The 24,606-nt window shown below is 33.8% G+C and overlaps 5 protein-coding genes across 5 annotated transcripts; 2 read left to right on the forward strand and 3 right to left on the reverse strand.

Moving 5' to 3' along the window:
• Nucleotides 1-2,514: 2,514 nt before the first annotated feature.
• On the reverse strand, nucleotides 2,515-6,815 carry LOC134709622 (perlucin-like). The gene is made up of 5 exons (XM_063569775.1): nucleotides 6,706-6,815; nucleotides 6,256-6,347; nucleotides 5,333-5,429; nucleotides 3,022-3,253; nucleotides 2,515-2,600 (listed from the first exon to the last, which is right to left on the reverse strand). The coding sequence occupies exons 1-5, from the start codon at nucleotides 6,803-6,805 to the stop codon at nucleotides 2,570-2,572; spliced, it is 552 nt and encodes a 183-aa protein (XP_063425845.1). The 5' UTR covers nucleotides 6,806-6,815; the 3' UTR covers nucleotides 2,515-2,569.
• Nucleotides 6,816-9,995: 3,180 nt separating this feature from the next.
• On the forward strand, nucleotides 9,996-10,732 carry LOC134709623 (perlucin-like). Its single transcript, XM_063569776.1, has 2 exons — nucleotides 9,996-10,225; nucleotides 10,647-10,732. The coding sequence occupies exons 1-2, from the start codon at nucleotides 9,996-9,998 to the stop codon at nucleotides 10,675-10,677; spliced, it is 261 nt and encodes an 86-aa protein (XP_063425846.1). The 3' UTR covers nucleotides 10,678-10,732.
• Nucleotides 10,733-13,595: 2,863 nt separating this feature from the next.
• Nucleotides 13,596-16,747, reverse strand: LOC134709624 (uncharacterized). The gene is made up of 4 exons (XM_063569777.1): nucleotides 16,616-16,747; nucleotides 16,211-16,284; nucleotides 14,361-14,517; nucleotides 13,596-13,945 (listed from the first exon to the last, which is right to left on the reverse strand). Exons 1-4 carry the CDS (start codon nucleotides 16,628-16,630, stop codon nucleotides 13,712-13,714), a joined length of 480 nt encoding a protein of 159 aa, XP_063425847.1. The 5' UTR covers nucleotides 16,631-16,747; the 3' UTR covers nucleotides 13,596-13,711.
• An 887-nt stretch (nucleotides 16,748-17,634) lies between these two features.
• On the reverse strand, nucleotides 17,635-19,152 carry LOC134710939 (snaclec aspercetin subunit alpha-like). The gene is made up of 3 exons (XM_063571357.1): nucleotides 19,043-19,152; nucleotides 18,593-18,684; nucleotides 17,635-17,766 (listed from the first exon to the last, which is right to left on the reverse strand). Exons 1-3 carry the CDS (start codon nucleotides 19,140-19,142, stop codon nucleotides 17,635-17,637), a joined length of 324 nt encoding a protein of 107 aa, XP_063427427.1. The 5' UTR covers nucleotides 19,143-19,152.
• Nucleotides 19,146-24,569, forward strand: LOC134712082 (perlucin-like). Its single transcript, XM_063573234.1, has 5 exons — nucleotides 19,146-19,405; nucleotides 22,166-22,254; nucleotides 22,737-22,833; nucleotides 23,142-23,370; nucleotides 24,449-24,569. Exons 1-5 carry the CDS (start codon nucleotides 19,348-19,350, stop codon nucleotides 24,471-24,473), a joined length of 498 nt encoding a protein of 165 aa, XP_063429304.1. The 5' UTR covers nucleotides 19,146-19,347; the 3' UTR covers nucleotides 24,474-24,569.
• The last annotated feature ends 37 nt before the right edge of the window (nucleotides 24,570-24,606 follow it).

Raw genomic sequence — 24,606 nt, forward strand, 5'->3', positions numbered from 1 at the left:
TACTTGCACCAAATAAACAAGTATAATCAATACTTGTACAAAATATCCAAGTATAATCAATACTTGTACCAAATATCCAAGTATAACCAATACTTGTACCAAACATCCAAGTATATATATGTACACACTCTGCATATAAACGCCATAAAAGGCTATAATAAATACCAAAGACTTTGTAAAGTGGATAGTCGCACGACAACGCCGATGCTCTATATTTAATGATAAATAATCTCAATACATACATATATATCTACACATATAATATATAACTCAAACATCAGTATCGGCACAAAAAACTCTCCAAATAAAAAGCTTAATAAACTTTAACCAGAATTAAAATTTTACCAAGAAAATTCGACTGCTCAGATTGACGATGTCGTGCTGAATGATAACATAGGCAATAAAATACCGCGAAAATAATTTTGAAGCGGGAAAACATTACGCCCTCTATGCTACATATGATGAAACACCCAGGAGAAATTAATTTCACTCTAATGCACTGCCCATTTAAACGAATGAAATTATAATTCTAAAATTGATTTTGTAATTGGTAAAGAGGTAGGGCCAATTTCAAAAATTGACGACAGAATAGAATTTACTTTTAGAAACAAAAAATAAAAATGCTTTCGACCAATATCTCGATTAACATATACATTGTATTATGATATGTGTGATAAATAGATCAATTAAACCATCAAAAAGGATGAAAGTCCAATGTGCGGAATTTACGGTGATTTTAGGTGGAAAAAAACAGGGAATCACCCAGAAGGACATTTCCAACCAAAAAAAGTAATGTTTTTGTGACTGTTGTAATTTATTCTTCTTTTTCCCTCAAAAATGAAATTGGTTTGGTGTGTCCTTATCACATAAAAAAACAAAACTTTTTAATAAAAAAAATTGTAACAACACTAATTGTACTGATATAGCTCCTAAATAACACAGTATAACAAGCGTCGGCGTGGCTCCATCAATAGAGCATAGAACTACTATTCAAAGACTGTTTTGAAGATAACATTCGAATCTCGCTTAGACTTATTGCATTTTTTGTGTTGTTATATTAAATTTTGATGTTTCTATCATATTTTTTGGATGTTGGCTCAATTCATACAGTCATTCTGGTTTATTTTGACTTTATAGTATATCATTTTATTAAAGAAAAAATAATGTATCTCTTATTGTGTGCATTCCCATGACTGTCCATACTCTTGACTTACTTTCTATTCAATGTTTACATTTATAACATATGTGCACGGAACAACTGCCGTCAAACTGATGTAGGTGCCTGTACATAACTAATAACACGAAATTTTATTATATAGTGTAACGTGTATATATATATAACCAGGCGTTTATATCGCAAACGTCCGTTCCAGTAAATACTTGGATCCAAGTTGTTCACAAACAAAATGGTAATACTAAAAAATACAACTATCTATATTATGCACAATGAACTAAAATATACACACTGACTCTTTGTCGAAATAAAGTTACAACGGACAATTATATATATACAAATATAATACAATAAACCAGCCTGTCCTCAAGATGGGACGATGTGTCACTTAGAGATAGTATAGCTGGTACAGCTTGTCCTCCGAATGGGACAGTTTGTCAGTACAAGACAGAGCGGTCTGGTACAACTTGTCCTCCGAGTGGGTCAACCTGTCACTACCAGAAAGTGCGGCCTGGAACAACTTGTCCTCCGAGTGAGACAACCTGTCACTACCAGACAGAGCGGGCTGATACAGCCTGTCCTCCGAGTGGGACAGTCTGCTATGTCAATCCCGTCAACATGTACATCCACCTTGTACCCAGTACAAAGTGTCCTCTGAATATCAAGGCTCTTCTAGCACTAATTATATCCGACGTACGCTCAGTTGAAGGATGGCAGCTCATCGACAGTCAACCGACAGCCCCGTGTATCGTTTCTCACTCTCTTATATACCCCAGGACGACTATACTATTTACTTGATAGGGGTGTTCTCTAAATGTTCCCGATACCGAACACAAGAGTACCTCCCAAACAACCCCCATACCGATGGACCCAACCACTGACTCTCCCGCCAAACGTCTAAATCTGTTTAACTCTTTCTCAAGCATAAACCATGCATTGATACACCAAGATTCTACTTGATTATAACCTTAACGACCAATAAACATTACAATAGCAATGAAGCCCAAATGCTGCGTGTGTAAAATACACATAACTTAAAATGAGGCCATTGTATACAAGTTTCAAAACAACACAAACAATTTTTCGAAACCTTTTTAAACTTTCTAAACTAATTTAAATAAACTATTCCCGATGAGAGACTGTCAAAATCAAAGTCTTACAAATAAAAGAACAAACATAAAAGACAAAAGAAGATTTTCAAGAACATTCATTGTATTGTTCTGTAAACTATATCAACCTTAGATTAGCACAAGATTCGATCAAATAGTGAAAAACAATATGACATTTTGTGTAGTGTATTTGAAGACAGTCTGTATATATATATAAAAATAAAAAATAGGTATTTGTTTTGTTTTTATGACTTGTAAGCGACCATATGATAATTAAGCCCGTCCTTTAACCAATGATCTGCTGTCCTGTAGCCGCCCTGAAAAAGATACAGAAACATAGATCAACTTAGGTCTAGTATTCGTTTGTTGATGCGGTTCATAAGTGTTTAGGAAAACCCCCAAATGGCTAGTGTAAAACCATTCAAACAGGAAAAGCAACTGTAACTTTATAGCTCAAGTTGTTTGGTGTGAGCTTACGTCCGTGTTGAAGGACGTACTTTGACCTAATTTGGTTTTCTTTTATAAATACGTAAAAACGATGTTTACGATTACATGATATTTTTAAAGATATTTTTTTAATTAAAGCTCTAAAGTTAAAAAAAATATCAAACAAATGAATTCCAAAACTTACGGTCTAATATCTATCAACTAACTTTAACCCAGTTTACGATGACATGATATTTTTAAAGATAATTTTTTAATTAAAGCAAAATCAAACAAATGAATTCCAAAACTTACTGTTTTTCGCAAAGGAAATTTGCCTGGCGATCACACCGTTCGTCGTTCCAGTTATAATTTTCGTGGTGAAGGAGATCCATGCAATCTTCTCCGAGGTTTCCACTAGAGTTTGGCTCTCCTGGCCACCAATGAGTGAATTCCTGTTGGTTGATGGACACTCCAGTTTTTACCCACTGCCATTCGCCTTCTACTAAAGAATCTGTACCTCCTATCCACACACCATCGGACATACCTTTATGTATTAATAATAAACATAAGTCACATTTTTCTCTCCAAATTTCGATTACAACCAGTGATTTTTACAAGTTTATGGACCTGAACTTTTTTTAAAGCTAGAACAAAATAACACAGATTTTTCTTCGAAATAACAGAAGTGCGTCAAGTTAATCGATTTTGTTGATAGGGTTATCATATAAATAAATCTAAGGATATGAGGGAATTGAGTTGATTCTTTCCCTTCAAATAATAAAGGATCACATTCATCACCATGACAAACTTACAGAACACGAAGTGAATAAGATTTTTTCTTCCCATTTCCACCTTGAATATTGAGCATTGTTTGTCACCAAAAAGGGATTTCGATAGTACTATACAAATCCTTGCGTCGAATGAGTGAAAATAAGAATGTCAACCCTTAGCTGGAGAAATGCAAGAACGGGAAAATGTTTGAAATATCATATAAAATTTCAGTTTTATCGTGATTAAAGCTATAATGATTGATGATTGGTGGTTGTTATTACATGTACATGTATATACTTTTCCTTAAAAAAATGATGTCGAACATTCACATAAGCAACACGACAGGTGCCACATGTGGAGCAGAATCTGCTTACCCTTCCGGAGCACCTGAGATCACCCCTAGTTTTTGGTGGGGTTCGTGTTGTTTATTCTTTATGCCCGCGTCACACTGTCCCGATTTTTACGAATTTTCGCGCTAAAATACATTTAAAGTGCCATGCGCGATATGCACTGGTCAGTCTAATACGACAGTTAAGAAAGACGTTCACAAAACATGGAGCTTACATCATATGATTCTATGCGAACATGAAAGGCGACAGCGTTGTTTCTATTAATTCAAATGGAACAAGAAGAGCAGCTATTACAGGCTCAGGATTTACTTTAACAAGTAAAATATTATTTTTTGTCAATTTTTCATATCAAGTAACATAATGAAAATCATAAACGCGCCTCGTACTCGTACTGCAGGTACAAGTATATAGGGAAACCAACTTTTTCATTATTCTGATTTTTTATGTATCGTCTGAGTTGTTGTCACACGAATGTTTACTCCTTAACCATTTTGTTTTCTATATGTTATATCTTGCCGCATTTGTTGCTTCCCCCACATCCTTCCTTTTGTCTATAGTATTATGATATTCTCCTGGAAAGGGCTCTTTTGAATAAAAGGGATCAACGAACCCATGACCTTACCTTAAGGAAAGATCAGTAAACATGGGCATGATTATGGGTGATTATTCAGACTAGTGCACACATTTTTAGCTCGTATGTTCCAATTTTGTATCTCCCTTTCTCTGTGCTATGTGTATCCGATTGCGAACTTTCCACTTCTGTATCTATTTTTCTTTTGGTCTTGTACTTTCCTGCTAGACTCATACCCCTCCCTTTTCCTCTTCCTCTCCCTCTCCCTGATTTTGGTGGCATTATATGCAGAGACTCAGAGTCAAGTTTTACCCTTCAAGCCCAATGTCTTCTATCTTATGATTAAACCAGAAATGAAATGTACAATATAATATATATTCAATATTGATCAAATCAAATGCATCGTTAGCTGTACACGACGTCTTTTAGACATCGTATGGCCATCGCGCCATCATTGTAATCCATCCTGTAGCCTTCGTAATCCATCATGTAGCCTTCGTGATCCATCGTGAAGGCTTCGGCTGAGATATGAAGCTTAAATACCCGTCTTCGGTTAACCTTCGTATGTCCATCTTTTGCTATCGTATATAAATTCGGCACCATCGTATAGACTTCGTTATTCATCGTACTTGCTTCGGTCACATTTTGGTATTTTAACGAGATCGGGACCAACTTCGTACGAACTTACAATTTTCGCATTCGGGTGTCCATCGTATATAAAAATCGGGACAGTGTGACGCGGGCATTAGTTTTCTATGTTGTGGCATGTGTTTTTCTGTTTTTCTTTTTCATTTTTAGCCATGGCGTTGTCAGTTTGTTTTAGATTTATGATTTTGACTTTCCCTTTGGTATTTTTCGTCCCTCTTCTAGATGTTCAAAATGTACCAATGAATACCCTATAAGAAGAAGATAGATATTCGGAGGGCTTTACCTGACTTGAATTCCCTTCTAAGAAAACCTTCTACAAAGTTCTGTTCTCTTGCTGTTTCAATTATTGCCAAATCTGAACCAAACACTTGGCAATACATCTGTGATAAAACAACAGATTTATATACACACATATATATCCATCTTACATTTCCGATTTGTCCTTATGTTATCACGTAAATGAGATTTTTGTTTTTCAGTTACTGTCGTGTCCGATATTTTCGGCCAAAAATGAACTTTATGTTGTTCGTTCTTATGTTGCACTGTTATACCACTGTCCCACGTTAGGGGGAGGGGGGGACCCCGCTAACTTGTTTAACCCCGCCACATTATTTATGTGTGTGCCTGTCACAAGTCAGGAGCCTGTAATTCAGTGGTTGTCGTTCGTTTGTTGATGTGTTACATATTTGTTTTTCGTTTACATTTTTTATATAAATAAGGCCGTTAGTTTTCTCGTTTGAATTGTTTTACATTGTCCTATCGGGGCCTTTTATTACTGACTATGCGGTATATGTTTTGCTCATTGCTGAAGGCCGTTGGTGACCTACAGTTGTTTATGTCTGTGTCATTTTGCTCTGTTGTGGACTGTTTTCTTATTGGCATCAGACCACATCTTCTTTTTTATATTTAAAATAATTCTAAGGAAAAGGTTAATGGATTTTAGAACTATAAATCATTCATATATATGAAGAATAAGTCTATAGGTACTAAGAAAGGATAACATTTCAAAATTTGTCTCGCGTTCATGGCTGAAACAAATATAGAGAACATTAAAACGACCTCTTTTACAAGTGGTGACTAACTTGACAGTTATTTCCAAACAATTTAAACAAAGCGAAAATAAAATATATACAGCAGTTCATATAAATATTTAGTATTGGTTAAATAATAAAATAACAAATATATATTATGTATCTTAAAACTTACAAATGCCTCGGCCCATGATGCTTTAGTAGAAGCATACAATTTATAGCAGGAATCGTCATGCCTCATATAACCATTAGGACAATCGCAAACAGCTACAACATAACATATACGGCTTATATATTAGATATTTTGTCATACATTTTGTAATTAAATTAGATTTATTCATTTGTGTTTTCTCGACAAATTTATTTCATCATATTATGAGTTATGTATGTACTGTATTTGTCCATTGAAGAACGCAGCTTTGGGGTAATTCAATCAATTATAAATCATAGCCGGCATAAAAATGCTTTAACTATACGTATTTACCAAAATATATTTGGTATATGTCATTCAAAGAGTTAGACGTTAACGATATGACGAAATGTTAACGTTAAGTTTATGACCAAAAAAAACTTTAAAAAAACTCCCAAGCATCCAATATTTTAAAACAAGATAAAACAATCTTACCATTCACAACAAACAGTCCAAATATTGCAATCGTGGCAATCAATTTCATGTTCAATTTAATAATGTGGAAATACAGTAGTCTATACAGTAGATAACCCATGACCTTGGACACAGAAACACCAATCTTAAAAGTAAACTGTTCCTGTACTTTGACCAGGAATCGTAACAGACAAAAATAACTGCGTTCTCAAATACATTTCACGGCAACTACTACTCGACGTTTAGTAGATATTTCGAGAGATCTTCCCATATTTAGCATTACTATCACGGAACGACAAAAATTGTGATAGTCTGGAACCTACAAAATGTTGTGGAAATATTTTTCAGTTTTTCTCACTTTAGCTATTCTCGGATCACCACTAGGTAAGTTAAATTTCTGTACACAAAATATTCGAAATTACTTATCTGAACTATCGTTTTATGTATGAAACTGAATTTCAATTTATTGACATGTAGTAATCGAATTAAAACTTTGATTTCGTTATAAGACATACGAGCTCATATGTACATGACTGTACTTATAACGAAATCAGAGACTCATGTCGATTTATAGACAAATTCACGGTTCAAGGTCTAACTTTTTTTATTGAAAAAGAAACGTCTTTTAGAATTAGAGTAGATGGTCGTTAACTTGGCCACAATCAATAATAGGGTATCTAGTTTAAAAAAAATGTGTCCGATAACCCCCGCCCTTGAGTTCGTAATTTTAAGGACATTTTGCAGTTTTTTAAGTTATTATCTTGAATACTACTATAGAAAGAGAGTAAACAGCAATAATGTTCAGCATGATTTCATTACGGGTATCTACGGATTATTTTCTACAAATACTTCAACAGGACTAAAATTGTCAATTGACCAAGTAAGGAGTTATTGCCCTTTATAGTCAATGTTTTAACAATTTTTCGTAAATTTTTGGAATCATTTACAAAAATCGTCTACTCTGAACTCTACATAGACAGATTCAGACAGTCTTAGCCACAATCATGATTAATTTAGGGTATATTGTTAAAAAAAAAGAATATGTCGGATGCGGACCACGCCTGCCAACCAACATGGCCGCTACAGCTACCTAGAGGCTCTAAAGAGCCTGTGTCGCTCACCTTGTTCTATGTGAATATTAAACAAAGGAAGCAGATGGATTCATGACAAAATTGTGTTTTGGTGATGGTGATGTGTTTGTACATTTTACTTTACTGAACATTCTTGCTGCTTACAATTATCTCTATCTATGATGAACTTGGCCCAGTAGCTTCTGTGGAAAACGTTACCGGTAGTAAAAATTTACAAATTTTATGAAAATTGTTTAAAATTGACTATAAAGGACAATAACTCCTTAGGGGGTCAATTGACCATTTTGGTCATGTTGACTTATTTGTAAATCTTACTTTGCTAAACATTATTGCTGTTTACAGTTTATCTCTATCTATAATAATATTCAAGATAATAACCAAAAACAGCAAAATTTCCTTAAAATTACCAATGCAGGGGCAGGAACCCAACAACAGGTTCTTTGATTTATTTGAAAATTTCAGGGCAGATAGATCTTGACCTGGTTAACAATTTCACTACCTGTCAGATTTGCTCTAAATGCTTTGGTTTTTGAGTTATAAGCCAAAAGCTGCATTTCACCCCTATGTTCTTTTTTTAGCCATGGCAGCCATCTTGGTTGATTTGGCGGGTCACGCCACACATTTTTTAAACTAAATACCCCAATGATAATTGTGGCCAAGTTTGGATTAATTTGGCCCAGCAGTTTCAGAGCAGAAGATTTTTGTAAAAGATATATAAAATTTACAAAAAATGGTTAAAAATTGACTTTAAAGGGCAATAACTCCTAAAGGGATCAACTGAAAATTTTGGTCATGTTGACTTATTTGTAAATCTTACTTTGCTGAACATTATTGCTGTTTACAGTTTATCTCTATCTATAATAACATTCAAGATAATAACCAAAAACAGCAAAATTTCCCTAAAATTACCAATTCAGGGACAGTAACCCAACAAAGGTTTGTCCGATTCATCTGAAAATTCCAGGGCAGATAGATCTTGACCTGATAATCAATTTTACCCCGTCAGATTTGCTCTAAATGCTTTGGTTTTTGAGTTATAAGCCAAAAACTGCATTTTACCCCTATGTTCTATTTTTAGCCATGGCGGCCATCTTGGTTGGTTTGGCGGGTCATATCACACATTTTTTTTAATTTAGATACCCCAATGATGATTGTGGCCAAGTTTGGTTAAATTTGGCCCAGTAGTTTCAGAGGAGAAGATTTTCGTAAAAGCTAACGACGGACGACGACGGACGACGGACGCCAAGTGATGAGAAAAGCTCACTTGGCCCTTTTGGCCAGATGAGCTAAACATAGAACAGAGGGGTAAAATGCAAGCTGCGACTATCATCTTGAAACTGCTATGAGTAAAAAAAAATCTAACAGGTGCAATAATGTTCAGAATGTTGAGATATACATACTGTCCGTCTCTAAGTCAAAACAGTCAGATGACTTCTTACAGGAGTTAATGACCTTACTGATCGTCAGATGACCATGACCCATGACCTTGGACACAGAAACACCAATCTTAAAAGTAAACTGTTCCTGTACTTTGACCAGGAATCGTAACGCGGGCATAAAGAATAAACAACACGAACCCCACCAAAAACTAGGGGTGATCTCAGGTGCTCCGGAAGGGTAAGCAGATTCTGCTCCACATGTGGCACCTGTCGTGTTGCTTATGTGAATGTTCGACATCATTTTTTTAAGGAAAAGTATATACATGTACATGTAATAACAACCACCAATCATCAATCATTATAGCTTTAATCACGATAAAACTGAAATTTTATATGATATTTCAAACATTTTCCCGTTCTTGCATTTCTCCAGCTAAGGGTTGACATTCTTATTTTCACTCATTCGACGCAAGGATTTGTATAGTACTATCGAAATCCCTTTTTGGTGACAAACAATGCTCAATATTCAAGGTGGAAATGGGAAGAAAAAATCTTATTCACTTCGTGTTCTGTAAGTTTGTCATGGTGATGAATGTGATCCTTTATTATTTGAAGGGAAAGAATCAACTCAATTCCCTCATATCCTTAGATTTATTTATATGATAACCCTATCAACAAAATCGATTAACTTGACGCACTTCTGTTATTTCGAAGAAAAATCTGTGTTATTTTGTTCTAGCTTTAAAAAAAGTTCAGGTCCATAAACTTGTAAAAATCACTGGTTGTAATCGAAATTTGGAGAGAAAAATGTGACTTATGTTTATTATTAATACATAAAGGTATGTCCGATGGTGTGTGGATAGGAGGTACAGATTCTTTAGTAGAAGGCGAATGGCAGTGGGTAAAAACTGGAGTGTCCATCAACCAACAGGAATTCACTCATTGGTGGCCAGGAGAGCCAAACTCTAGTGGAAACCTCGGAGAAGATTGCATGGATCTCCTTCACCACGAAAATTATAACTGGAACGACGAACGGTGTGATCGCCAGGCAAATTTCCTTTGCGAAAAACAGTAAGTTTTGGAATTCATTTGTTTGATTTTGCTTTAATTAAAAAATTATCTTTAAAAATATCATGTCATCGTAAACTGGGTTAAAGTTAGTTGATAGATATTAGACCGTAAGTTTTGGAATTCATTTGTTTGATATTTTTTTTAACTTTAGAGCTTTAATTAAAAAAATATCTTTAAAAATATCATGTAATCGTAAACATCGTTTTTACGTATTTATAAAAGAAAACCAAATTAGGTCAAAGTACGTCCTTCAACACGGACGTAAGCTCACACCAAACAACTTGAGCTATAAAGTTACAGTTGCTTTTCCTGTTTGAATGGTTTTACACTAGCCATTTGGGGGTTTTCCTAAACACTTATGAACCGCATCAACAAACGAATACTAGACCTAAGTTGATCTATGTTTCTGTATCTTTTTCAGGGCGGCTACAGGACAGCAGATCATTGGTTAAAGGACGGGCTTAATTATCATATGGTCGCTTACAAGTCATAAAAACAAAACAAATACCTATTTTTTATTTTTATATATATATACAGACTGTCTTCAAATACACTACACAAAATGTCATATTGTTTTTCACTATTTGATCGAATCTTGTGCTAATCTAAGGTTGATATAGTTTACAGAACAATACAATGAATGTTCTTGAAAATCTTCTTTTGTCTTTTATGTTTGTTCTTTTATTTGTAAGACTTTGATTTTGACAGTCTCTCATCGGGAATAGTTTATTTAAATTAGTTTAGAAAGTTTAAAAAGGTTTCGAAAAATTGTTTGTGTTGTTTTGAAACTTGTATACAATGGCCTCATTTTAAGTTATGTGTATTTTACACACGCAGCATTTGGGCTTCATTGCTATTGTAATGTTTATTGGTCGTTAAGGTTATAATCAAGTAGAATCTTGGTGTATCAATGCATGGTTTATGCTTGAGAAAGAGTTAAACAGATTTAGACGTTTGGCGGGAGAGTCAGTGGTTGGGTCCATCGGTATGGGGGTTGTTTGGGAGGTACTCTTGTGTTCGGTATCGGGAACATTTAGAGAACACCCCTATCAAGTAAATAGTATAGTCGTCCTGGGGTATATAAGAGAGTGAGAAACGATACACGGGGCTGTCGGTTGACTGTCGATGAGCTGCCATCCTTCAACTGAGCGTACGTCGGATATAATTAGTGCTAGAAGAGCCTTGATATTCAGAGGACACTTTGTACTGGGTACAAGGTGGATGTACATGTTGACGGGATTGACATAGCAGACTGTCCCACTCGGAGGACAGGCTGTATCAGCCCGCTCTGTCTGGTAGTGACAGGTTGTCTCACTCGGAGGACAAGTTGTTCCAGGCCGCACTTTCTGGTAGTGACAGGTTGACCCACTCGGAGGACAAGTTGTACCAGACCGCTCTGTCTTGTACTGACAAACTGTCCCATTCGGAGGACAAGCTGTACCAGCTATACTATCTCTAAGTGACACATCGTCCCATCTTGAGGACAGGCTGGTTTATTGTATTATATTTGTATATATATAATTGTCCGTTGTAACTTTATTTCGACAAAGAGTCAGTGTGTATATTTTAGTTCATTGTGCATAATATAGATAGTTGTATTTTTTAGTATTACCATTTTGTTTGTGAACAACTTGGATCCAAGTATTTACTGGAACGGACGTTTGCGATATAAACGCCTGGTTATATATATATACACGTTACACTATATAATAAAATTTCGTGTTATTAGTTATGTACAGGCACCTACATCAGTTTGACGGCAGTTGTTCCGTGCACATATGTTATAAATGTAAACATTGAATAGAAAGTAAGTCAAGAGTATGGACAGTCATGGGAATGCACACAATAAGAGATACATTATTTTTTCTTTAATAAAATGATATACTATAAAGTCAAAATAAACCAGAATGACTGTATGAATTGAGCCAACATCCAAAAAATATGATAGAAACATCAAAATTTAATATAACAACACAAAAAATGCAATAAGTCTAAGCGAGATTCGAATGTTATCTTCAAAACAGTCTTTGAATAGTAGTTCTATGCTCTATTGATGGAGCCACGCCGACGCTTGTTATACTGTGTTATTTAGGAGCTATATCAGTACAATTAGTGTTGTTACAATTTTTTTTATTAAAAAGTTTTGTTTTTTTATGTGATAAGGACACACCAAACCAATTTCATTTTTGAGGGAAAAAGAAGAATAAATTACAACAGTCACAAAAACATTACTTTTTTTGGTTGGAAATGTCCTTCTGGGTGATTCCCTGTTTTTTTCCACCTAAAATCACCGTAAATTCCGCACATTGGACTTTCATCCTTTTTGATGGTTTAATTGATCTATTTATCACACATATCATAATACAATGTATATGTTAATCGAGATATTGGTCGAAAGCATTTTTATTTTTTGTTTCTAAAAGTAAATTCTATTCTGTCGTCAATTTTTGAAATTGGCCCTACCTCTTTACCAATTACAAAATCAATTTTAGAATTATAATTTCATTCGTTTAAATGGGCAGTGCATTAGAGTGAAATTAATTTCTCCTGGGTGTTTCATCATATGTAGCATAGAGGGCGTAATGTTTTCCCGCTTCAAAATTATTTTCGCGGTATTTTATTGCCTATGTTATCATTCAGCACGACATCGTCAATCTGAGCAGTCGAATTTTCTTGGTAAAATTTTAATTCTGGTTAAAGTTTATTAAGCTTTTTATTTGGAGAGTTTTTTGTGCCGATACTGATGTTTGAGTTATATATTATATGTGTAGATATATATGTATGTATTGAGATTATTTATCATTAAATATAGAGCATCGGCGTTGTCGTGCGACTATCCACTTTACAAAGTCTTTGGTATTTATTATAGCCTTTTATGGCGTTTATATGCAGAGTGTGTACATATATATACTTGGATGTTTGGTACAAGTATTGGTTATACTTGGATATTTGGTACAAGTATTGATTATACTTGGATATTTTGTACAAGTATTGATTATACTTGTTTATTTGGTGCAAGTATTGGTTTTATTTCTACATTGATGGGTGGTTTATACCAGGAGAACCAATATTAAATGCTAAATGTTGTTATCACCTCTTTATTTGCAATTAGTTAAGACACTGTGGCGATTAGCTAAATATTTGCCTTTTGTTAAGACTGTGTTTCATTTTGTTGGTTTGTGTGTGTTAGTGTGGTGTGTTGATAGGTTTGTATATCTTTCATTGGCAATTACAACCATGTACCATTTTGTCCTTGTTACTTTTTCAATACGGATTTTCTTTTTTTATCTTCAAGCAGAATAACAGAATAACAGTTCAACAAATACAAAATAAACTATACAGAATGAAACAAAAATAAGAGAATAGGAAAAAAACGACTAAATGTTTTATTGAAGTTAAAACAGCATAAAGATGATGATGATCAACCAGATTTAGGCAATGCAAATTTTAAGGTCCGCTTGTCCAAACCATGGTACATTGAAGTTATTACACGCACACTTCTGAACTTGATTCTGGATAAATGTTTGAGGTTCTTGTTTCAGTAACATTAGACTTGAGGTTATCGATTGTTATATCGATGCCACATGGTATGGATTTGACTGTTCTTTGACCCATTAAGCAAAGTCGCAATCGTCTACCTATCTCCCTAGTCAGCTGCTCAGGACAATCTATATTAGGAGAGTCTCCGATATTTCGTTCAGCAAAAACTTCTTTCAAAGTCTAAAAAATATACAAACATATTTAAACAGTGGAAATACGAAGCAGAGCTACTGTATGATCATATATCTGTGGTGCTTTTATAAGAACAAGTTGAATGGTATAAACAGGATATCATCTTTATAGCGGTACGTGAAGTGGATTATAATACTATTTGGTTTTTTTTCACTCTTCGTTAGCAGCACTGTTTGAAACGAACAAAGGAACAAGTCTAAGAATTTAGCGGTTTCAATTGAGATTAAATTATCAGAATATATATTTTATTTTTTACCTATTCCTTTTAAACTTTGATTTATGGGGGTAAAACCCAATTTGTGTACGAAAACCAAAACTGTTTAATTGACGATTTTAATCGAAACATCAATTACTAGTAGTTTGAAATCTGATCGACAGAACTCGCACATCAACAGTTAAATACCTTGACAAAGGTCTTTCTCTTCTCTGTGATTTTCTGTTCAAATATTGTACTATCCGGATAACTTAGTGCTTGTTTTACCACGGAAAGATTCTGTTTAAGGGAGACAATTGGCAAACGTTCAGTTCTTCTTACCGCATTTAAAAGGTCTAAAGACGATCTGTAAAAAATATAAATGCCATTTACATAATAGATGTTTCTTTCCTCGCAGAAATTAACACCAGTCGATGGTTTGTGTTTAATTCGCAGCTCAATAAATCCTTAATTACCACTGCTTTTCAGAACTACATTATAACCGGTGTTTAATGTAAGGAATATGAACAGGGAGATCTTTAACTAAGTCATACCCAATTCAATTATTTGATATATGCTATAACCAACACATTTGTAATGCTATTTTTATACGCCCGTCAAAATTTTGACGGGACGTATTATGGTATACACATGTCCGGTGTCCGTCCGTCTGTCCGTCCGTCTGTCCGGCGTAAACATGTCGCACCGTAACTTGAGAACAACTTATCCAAATTTCATGAAACTTAATATAATTGTTTCTTATGATGGTCAAATGATCTGTATACTTTTTGGTGAAAATTAGATTTAAACTTTTTGATTTACGGCACTTAGTAGCTAAAACAGGGGGTGTTTATTTCACATGTCGCACTGTATCTCAAAAACTATTCTTGATTATGGCTTAAAACTTTAAACACTTCTTAGTTATATAAATCTTAATATCTGTATACTTTTTGGTGATGATTCAAAATTTCATTTTTGAGTTATTGAGTATTTTGTAAAAAAGGGGGAGGTTTTTTTTACATGTCGCGCCATATCTCAAAATAGATTTATGATTATTGCTACAAACTTTACACATGTCTTTGTTATATTAATCACTTCTTAGTTATATAAATCTTAATATCTGTATACTTTTTGATGATGATTCAAAATTTTATTTTTGTGTGATCGAGTATTTTGTTAAAAAGGGGGAGGGTTTTTTACATGTTGTGCCGTATCTCTATAACAATTTATGATTATTGCTTAAAACTTTACACACTTCTTTGTTATATCGATCTAAAGATCTGTATACTTTGTGCTGATGATTCAAAATTTTATTTTTGAGTTATTGAGTATTTTGTTAAACAAGGGAGTTTTTTTTACATGTCACGCTGTATCTCAAAAATAATTTATGATTATTGCTTAAAACTTTACACACTTCTTTGTCTCATTAATCTAAAGATCTGTATACTTTTTGGTTTTGATTCAAAATTTTATTTTAGTGATATTGAGTTTTTTGTAAAAAAAAAAACCAGGGTGGGGGGGTTTCCCGCTGTGTCTCAAAAACTATATATGGTTATTGCTTAAAACTTTCTCAGAAACTATTTATGATTATTGCATATAACTTCCACATAAGACATCGGGCGTATCATGCGCTCATGGCGCAGCTGTTTATTTTTTAATTTGAAACAACGTTTGTAATATTAACCTTCTTAATGAATGGTGTGCATGGTTTGGATATGTCTGGTTATAATATGTCGATCCCTGTGTGATAAAGATTCCCCTTTTGTAAATTTATGGAAAACTATATTGTAACTATCTCATTTTTTCAATGTGCAGCCGAAATTGAATAATTGTGCATGTTTCATCTCTTCATATCAAACATGCAAAGTTTTTCTCGAGCTTGTGTGATCTGTAACATGGTATTAAAGTGAATGATCAGACCACATACTATATATCATATGTAGCGAAACTTAAACATTTACAAAATATTTGTTCACAAATTCTTTTTTCGAATTGTTTCACTTCAATCAATCAGTAAACAATGCCAAGTATATACAAGAGGGTATAAAGGAGATGCTTACGAATTAGGTTCTACGGCGCTATTAGAATGGTTTTCTTTTTTCCTTCTTTTTTCTCTGCTACACTCCATCAATAGCTGAAGATAGTCTTATTATCAGTCATAAATGTATGATATAAGTATGAAATGAAATAACAACATTTGGAATATGTATTTGAGAAACTTTTTAAGTACAAAGTACAATGATATTTTTCAACCTCCATTGATCTTATTTAGCTGATAACAAGCTTATGCGATGAACTATTGACACGATTGTCACCACTAATGTAAAATTGGCTTCACGAATAGTCGCATTGGCAGTCCAATACTTCGTACTCTTACTTGTAGATGCATGTATTGCTAAGTGAGGAATTATTATAAGAATTAGATTTTTTTAAGCTAGCATTAACGTATGTTCAACAATGACTACCTGATTTGCACTCATGTCTGAAGGTACTAGTTCTGTGTCTGGTGATGGCCAGTATTCCTCGGGAAAGTCATAAACGCTAGGGTTTGGTGCTGGTCGTTTACCTTTATCAAACAGTAATTATAAAACATCCGATTTTAAAATCAAATAGTACATAAATAAAAACAAAAAAATCAAACATTTCGCATAAAAAAAGATAAAAAAATATCCTTAAAAATGAAACGCCATTGATAAAAAACCACCGAAATGTTGTATGATTGACAACGATACAACAACCGCACAGAGACCACAGGCTGTGGATATAAACAACTATAGAAATTTTTAAACCTCAATATCCAAGTATACAAATGATTAGTATGTATTAATTTTGTTTATATATAGACCGTTGGTTTTCCAGTTTGAATGGTTTTACACTAATAATTTTGGGGCCCTTTATAGCTTGTTGTTCGGTGTGAGCCAAGGCTCCGTGTTGAAGGCCGTACTTTAACCTATAATGGTTTACTTTTTAAATTGTTATTTGGATGGAGAGTTGTCTCATTGGCACTCATACTACATCTTCCTATATCTATTGAGATAATTTCCAAGTTCTTATGAATAGTGTGTTTGAGAGCAGTTTGGCTTGTGAAACAGCTGTATTTACAAAGTTTTCGTTTGCAACCATTTGACAGTTGAACGGCAAACGATTTAATGGCTTCTAAGGTCAAGACATTGGTCACGTGATAAAAGGTCAGAGTTTACGATTTTTGGTAAACGTGCACGCCTCGTGGTTTTTGAACTCGTATTGTCTTATTTGTACTCGTACATTGATAAAAACCAAAGAGTTCAATTCTAGATTGAATAAGCTTCCTTATTTTATATAATTATCATTAAAAAGTGTTGTAAAAATGTTATAAATTCACGAGTGAAGTGAAACTTTTTTTCTGGCCATGGCGTTGTCAGTTTGTTTTAGATTTATGATTTTGACTTTCCCTTTGGTATTTTTCGTCCCTCTTCTAGATGTTCAAAATGTACCAATGAATACCCTATAAGAAGAAGATAGATATTCGGAGGGCTTTACCTGACTTGAATTCCCTTCTAAGAAAACCTTCTACAAAGTTCTGTTCTCTTGCTGTTTCAATTATTGCCAAATCTGAACCAAACACTTGGCAATACATCTGTGATAAAACAACAGATTTATATACACACATATATATCCATCTTACATTTCCGATTTGTCCTTATGTTATCACGTAAATGAGATTTTTGTTTTTCAGTTACTGTCGTGTCCGATATTTTCGGCCAAAAATGAACTTTATGTTGTTCGTTCTTATGTTGCACTGTTATACCACTGTCCCACGTTAGGGGGAGGGGGGGACCCCGCTAACTTGTTTAACCCCGCCACATTATTTATGTGTGTGCCTGTCACAAGTCAGGAGCCTGTAATTCAGTGGTTGTCGTTCGTTTGTTGATGTGTTACATATTTGTTTTTCGTTTACATTTTTTATATAAATAAGGCCGTTAGTTTTCTCGTTTGAATTGTTTTACATTGTCCTATCGGGGCCTTTTATTACTGACTATGCGGTATATGTTTTGCTCATTGCTGAAGGCCGTTGGTGACCTACAGTTGTTTATGTCTGTGTCATTTTGCTCTGTTGTGGACTGTTTTCTTATTGGCATCAGACCACATCTTCTTTTTTATATTTAAAATAATTCTAAGGAAAAGGTTAATGGATTTTAGAACTATAAATCATTCATATATATGAAGAATAAGTCTATAGGTACTAAGAAAGGATAACATTTCAAAATTTGTCTCGCGTTCATGGCTGAAACAAATATAGAGAACATTAAAACGACCTCTTTTACAAGTGGTGACTAACTTGACAGTTATTTCCAAACAATTTAAACAAAGCGAAAATAAAATATATACAGCAGTTCATATAAATATTTAGTATTGGTTAAATAATAAAATAACAAATATATATTATGTATCTTAAAACTTACAAATGCCTCGGCCCATGATGCTTTAGTAGAAGCATACAATTTATAGCAGGAATCGTCATGCCTCATATAACCATTAGGACAATCGCAAACAGCTACAACATAACATATACGGCTTATATATTAGATATTTTGTCATACATTTTGTAATTAAATTAGATTTATTCATTTGTGTTTTCTCGACAAATTTATTTCATCATATTATGAGTTATGTATGTACTGTATTTGTCCATTGAAGAACGCAGCTTTGGGGTAATTCAATCAATTATAAATCATAGCCGGCATAAAAATGCTTTAACTATACGTATTTACCAAAATATATTTGGTATATGTCATTCAAAGAGTTAGACGTTAACGATATGACGAAATGTTAACGTTAAGTTTATGACCAAAAAAAACTTTAAAAAAACTCCCAAGCATCCAATATTTTAAAACAAGATAAAACAATCTTACCATTCACAACAAACAGTCCAAATATTGCAATCGTGGCAATCAATTTCATGTTCAATTTAATAATGTGGAAATACAGTAGTCTATACAGTAGATAACCCATGACCTTGGACACAGAAACACCAATCTTAAAAGTAAACTGTTCCTGTACTTTGACCAGGAATCGTAACAGACAAAAATAACTGCGTTCTCAAATACATTTCACGGCAACTACTACTCGACGTTTAGTAGATATTTCGAGAGATCTTCCCATATTTAGCATTACTATCACGGAACGACAAAAATTGTGATAGTCTGGAACCTACAAAATGTTGTGGAAATATTTTTCAGTTTTTCTCACTTTAGCTATTCTCGGATCACCACTAGGTAAGTTAAATTTCTGTACACAAAATATTCGAAATTACTTATCTGAACTATCGTTTTATGTATGAAACTGAATTTCAATTTATTGACATGTAGTAATCGAATTAAAACTTTGATTTCGTTATAAGACATACGAGCTCATATGTACATGACTGTACTTATAACGAAATCAGAGACTCATGTCGATTTATAGACAAATTCACGGTTCAAGGTCTAACTTTTTTTATTGAAAAAGAAACGTCTTTTAGAATTAGAGTAGATGGTCGTTAACTTGGCCACAATCAATAATAGGGTATCTAGTTTAAAAAAAATGTGTCCGATAACCCCCGCCCTTGAGTTCGTAATTTTAAGGACATTTTGCAGTTTTTTAAGTTATTATCTTGAATACTACTATAGAAAGAGAGTAAACAGCAATAATGTTCAGCATGATTTCATTACGGGTATCTACGGATTATTTTCTACAAATACTTCAACAGGACTAAAATTGTCAATTGACCAAGTAAGGAGTTATTGCCCTTTATAGTCAATGTTTTAACAATTTTTCGTAAATTTTTGGAATCATTTACAAAAATCGTCTACTCTGAACTCTACATAGACAGATTCAGACAGTCTTAGCCACAATCATGATTAATTTAGGGTATATTGTTAAAAAAAAAGAATATGTCGGATGCGGACCACGCCTGCCAACCAACATGGCCGCTACAGCTACCTAGAGGCTCTAAAGAGCCTGTGTCGCTCACCTTGTTCTATGTGAATATTAAACAAAGGAAGCAGATGGATTCATGACAAAATTGTGTTTTGGTGATGGTGATGTGTTTGTACATTTTACTTTACTGAACATTCTTGCTGCTTACAATTATCTCTATCTATGATGAACTTGGCCCAGTAGCTTCTGTGGAAAACGTTACCGGTAGTAAAAATTTACAAATTTTATGAAAATTGTTTAAAATTGACTATAAAGGACAATAACTCCTTAGGGGGTCAATTGACCATTTTGGTCATGTTGACTTATTTGTAAATCTTACTTTGCTAAACATTATTGCTGTTTACAGTTTATCTCTATCTATAATAATATTCAAGATAATAACCAAAAACAGCAAAATTTCCTTAAAATTACCAATGCAGGGGCAGGAACCCAACAACAGGTTCTTTGATTTATTTGAAAATTTCAGGGCAGATAGATCTTGACCTGGTTAACAATTTCACTACCTGTCAGATTTGCTCTAAATGCTTTGGTTTTTGAGTTATAAGCCAAAAGCTGCATTTCACCCCTATGTTCTTTTTTTAGCCATGGCAGCCATCTTGGTTGATTTGGCGGGTCACGCCACACATTTTTTAAACTAAATACCCCAATGATAATTGTGGCCAAGTTTGGATTAATTTGGCCCAGCAGTTTCAGAGCAGAAGATTTTTGTAAAAGATATATAAAATTTACAAAAAATGGTTAAAAATTGACTTTAAAGGGCAATAACTCCTAAAGGGATCAACTGAAAATTTTGGTCATGTTGACTTATTTGTAAATCTTACTTTGCTGAACATTATTGCTGTTTACAGTTTATCTCTATCTATAATAACATTCAAGATAATAACCAAAAACAGCAAAATTTCCCTAAAATTACCAATTCAGGGACAGTAACCCAACAAAGGTTTGTCCGATTCATCTGAAAATTCCAGGGCAGATAGATCTTGACCTGATAATCAATTTTACCCCGTCAGATTTGCTCTAAATGCTTTGGTTTTTGAGTTATAAGCCAAAAACTGCATTTTACCCCTATGTTCTATTTTTAGCCATGGCGGCCATCTTGGTTGGTTTGGCGGGTCATATCACACATTTTTTTTAATTTAGATACCCCAATGATGATTGTGGCCAAGTTTGGTTAAATTTGGCCCAGTAGTTTCAGAGGAGAAGATTTTCGTAAAAGCTAACGACGGACGACGACGGACGACGGACGCCAAGTGATGAGAAAAGCTCACTTGGCCCTTTTGGCCAGATGAGCTAAACATAGAACAGAGGGGTAAAATGCAAGCTGCGACTATCATCTTGAAACTGCTATGAGTAAAAAAAAATCTAACAGGTGCAATAATGTTCAGAATGTTGAGATATACATACTGTCCGTCTCTAAGTCAAAACAGTCAGATGACTTCTTACAGGAGTTAATGACCTTACTGATCGTCAGATGACTTCTTACAGGAGTTAATGACCTTACTGACTGTCAGATGACTTCTTACAGGAGTTAATGACCTTACTGACTGTCAGATGACTTCTTACAGGAGTTAATGACCTTACTGACACAAAATTATATTTATGTATCATTTGGAATCAATTTCAGATATTTAGAAACTTAAACAAGCAAAAATAATCAGTTCAACAAGATCTCCAAATAAGTCAAACATGGTCGAAACAATAAGACGACTTTTTAATACACATATTCCTTTAAAAAAGTATTATTGTTGCATTGTTTCATGCATCAATTGTAAACAAAAATTCAAGTGAACGACACAGGCTCCTTGGAGCCTCTTGTTTTATTACCCGTAAAATCTCAACTATAAAAGCATAATCTCGAGCGCTCAAGAGGTGTAAGCAAGTCATGCTCCACAAGTGATCTTTGATGTTGTGTTCATCGAAAGGAGAAAGCATGAGAAGTCATAATCGGGGAAACTTAAGAAAACGAATACAGTATTGTGGCTTCGACCGTGGCCATAAGTGACACATGCTTTATTTATATCTTTCTTCATTACAACTCTTCAATATTCTTTTTGTAGTGCTTTCTGACTGTCCAGGTGGTTTCGTCCATAATGGAGATTCTTGTTACTTGTTTTCAATTCTTCGAGTCTCCTGGATACAAGCCATGGTAATATATTTGATGTGTACATGATCTAAAAACAAGACACATGTAATTTTTTTAAAGATTTGGTATTTTGTCGTTTCATGACTAATTGCCAGATTCTATGTTTGGTTTGTTCACTGTTTTCCTCTTTACGCATCACTTTAAAACACCAAATTTTCAGCAATAACGATTAAATAAAAAAAAAAAATAAACAACCACACGCAAGATCTTATCATTAAAGTCTAATTAATCTATTAATTCAAATACTGAATCATACTCCAAATGACAGTTGCTGTTGAAAATATTTTCAATTTATTTTGAAATGAATTTAAACTGCTAGATTCTTGCATAATGACGGTGCAGAATACTTTGCATACTCATAATCAACCTCATTATCTCGTACTGACAGTTGTTGAGTAAAAGTTTTGGAGAACCACACTGGAAATATTTCACTTTGACTACAAAAAAAAACGTAAATATTATTAAATTATGATTAATTATTTCAGAAATTTTGTGAAATTTACCAGGGAGAATTAGCAGTTATCGAGACAGAAGCAGAACAACTCTTTCTTGAAAGTTACCTTAATTCAACGTGGAAAAATGGTAATTTAACATGGTCTGAATTTAAAGAACTGATAAGACGCACTTTTTATCAAATTTAAATTAATCATAATATTTAATATACAGTTTGTGAATTTTTAAGTTCTTTCTTCTTTATTTCTGACCTTTTTATTTTGTTTATGCTCCCAATATTTCTTCCAAATTCCAGGCTAATCGTATTTGATGAATCATCGGTTTGAAAAGGGTTGCTTTGTAAACTATGCAAGATAAGTTTCGAATTTCACAATAAAACAAATAAGATATATTAAAGAAACTGAAATATTGTTTATCTTACTACATGTATGGAACAGCAAATCAGACTGATGTTTGGATTAGTGGAACTGACTTGCTAGTGGATGGCGAGTGGATCTGGGCTAAGGAAGGCAGGTCAATAGATTATTTTCGATGGGCTCCAGGACAACCAGACAGTTCACACATGAGCATGGGAGGAGAAGATTGTATTGAATTAGTTCGTGGTAACAACTTCATGTGGAATGATGCTCCTTGCGAAACGCACATCAACTTTGTCTGTGAACGCCCGTAAGTTTCCTTTTATATATCATGACATATCAACTGTGTCTGTGAACGCACGTAAGTCTCCTATTATATGTCATGGCATATTAACTATGTCTGTGAACGCCTGTAAGTCTCCTTTTATATGTCATGATATCAACTATGTCTGTGAACACCCGTAAGTCTCCTTTTATAGATCATGACATATCAAATGTGTCTGTGAACGCCTGTAAGTCTCCTTTTATATGTCATGACATATCAACTATGTCTGTGAACACCCGTAAGTCTCCTTTTATAGATCATGACATATCAAATGTGTCTGTGAACGCCCGTAAGTTTCCTTTTATATGTCATGACATATCAACTGTGTCTGTGAACGCCCATAAGTCTCCTGTTATATGTCATGACATATCAACTATGTCTGTGAACGCCCATAAGTCTCCTTTTAAATATCATGACATATCAACTTTTTTGTGTGAACGCCCGTAAGTTTCCTTTTATATATCATTAAAAATCAATTTGAAATTGTTTTTTTTTATTTTATGTCATTTGCTTTAAATACTGATGTTCTGCTTTGTTGAATACCGTTATATTAATAAGTTCTGTCAGAATGGGCCGCTTGAAATTCCTATTGATTATTTTTTTGGACGATTGGCATGAATTTAAAAGTATTGCTGTGAAGATTGCAAATATTCTCACAGAAAGTTTCCGTTCAGAATAGAAAATAAATTTAAAACCAAACATTAAATATGATTATTAGATAAAGATGTTAATACGGTTAAATGTTAAGAAATTTGTACCAATCAAGTACTAATTTGTTTTTTACAATAATGTGCATCTATGTCAGATGAAACGTACCTTGACGAAGTTGGATTACATGATGGTCATTTAATGCAAAGTTGCATTTTTAGAAACATGATTACAGTACTTTATTATCATTTTGTCAAAGTTTCACTTCTGTTTTGGGAAAATTGAATAATATGGGCACGAGAAAGTCAAACTGTAGATAACCAATACAACCAAAATCATTTATATACCCATCAGTAATATATAGGTCTGAAGATAATTTGCATCCAATCAAACAAACAATACATCTTCTTTTCAGATTTATGGTATCAGCGGACTCATAATTTATCACTGATTAGTCTGTTATATGTATTGCCAAAGACTTGAAAGTTTAAGTCTGTATATGATTTGAAAGAAATAAAATATTGAAATCAAAAGAATAGTTTGAATACACCAAGTGTATTGGTGGTAATATCA

This window comes from Mytilus trossulus, chromosome 3 (genome assembly GCF_036588685.1).
Source record: "Mytilus trossulus isolate FHL-02 chromosome 3, PNRI_Mtr1.1.1.hap1, whole genome shotgun sequence".
Taxonomy (NCBI): domain Eukaryota; kingdom Metazoa; phylum Mollusca; class Bivalvia; order Mytilida; family Mytilidae; genus Mytilus; species Mytilus trossulus.

What these genes read in the sequence shown, in the direction of transcription:
- LOC134709624 (XM_063569777.1), bottom strand. An exon ending in AGCGCCGTAGAACCTAATTC is followed by an intron (nt 14,518 to 16,210) that starts GTAAGCATCTCC and finishes TATTTTTTACAG; the next exon opens with ATCGTCTTTAGACCTTTTAA. An exon ending in AGAGAAAGACCTTTGTCAAG is followed by an intron (nt 13,946 to 14,360) that starts GTATTTAACTGT and finishes TATATTTTTTAG; the next exon opens with ACTTTGAAAGAAGTTTTTGC.
- LOC134710939 (XM_063571357.1), bottom strand. Translation starts at nt 19,142, where the DNA reads ATGGGTTATCTACTGTATAGACTACTGTATTTCCACATTATTAAATTG. An exon ending in TGGACTGTTTGTTGTGAATG is followed by an intron (nt 18,685 to 19,042) that starts GTAAGATTGTTT and finishes GTTATGTTGTAG; the next exon opens with CTGTTTGCGATTGTCCTAAT. An exon ending in CATCATGGGCCGAGGCATTT is followed by an intron (nt 17,767 to 18,592) that starts GTAAGTTTTAAG and finishes GTTTTATCACAG; the next exon opens with ATGTATTGCCAAGTGTTTGG.
- LOC134709623 (XM_063569776.1), top strand. Translation starts at nt 9,996, where the DNA reads ATGTCCGATGGTGTGTGGATAGGAGGTACAGATTCTTTAGTAGAAGGC. An exon ending in AATTTCCTTTGCGAAAAACA is followed by an intron (nt 10,226 to 10,646) that starts GTAAGTTTTGGA and finishes TATCTTTTTCAG; the next exon opens with GGCGGCTACAGGACAGCAGA.
- LOC134712082 (XM_063573234.1), top strand. Translation starts at nt 19,348, where the DNA reads ATGTTGTGGAAATATTTTTCAGTTTTTCTCACTTTAGCTATTCTCGGA. An exon ending in TATTCTCGGATCACCACTAG is followed by an intron (nt 19,406 to 22,165) that starts GTAAGTTAAATT and finishes TTCTTTTTGTAG; the next exon opens with TGCTTTCTGACTGTCCAGGT. An exon ending in TCTCCTGGATACAAGCCATG is followed by an intron (nt 22,255 to 22,736) that starts GTAATATATTTG and finishes TAATTATTTCAG; the next exon opens with AAATTTTGTGAAATTTACCA.
- LOC134709622 (XM_063569775.1), bottom strand. Translation starts at nt 6,805, where the DNA reads ATGGGTTATCTACTGTATAGACTACTGTATTTCCACATTATTAAATTG. An exon ending in TAGAAGGGAATTCAAGTCAG is followed by an intron (nt 3,254 to 5,332) that starts GTAAAGCCCTCC and finishes TAATACATAAAG; the next exon opens with GTATGTCCGATGGTGTGTGG. An exon ending in AATTTCCTTTGCGAAAAACA is followed by an intron (nt 2,601 to 3,021) that starts GTAAGTTTTGGA and finishes TATCTTTTTCAG; the next exon opens with GGCGGCTACAGGACAGCAGA.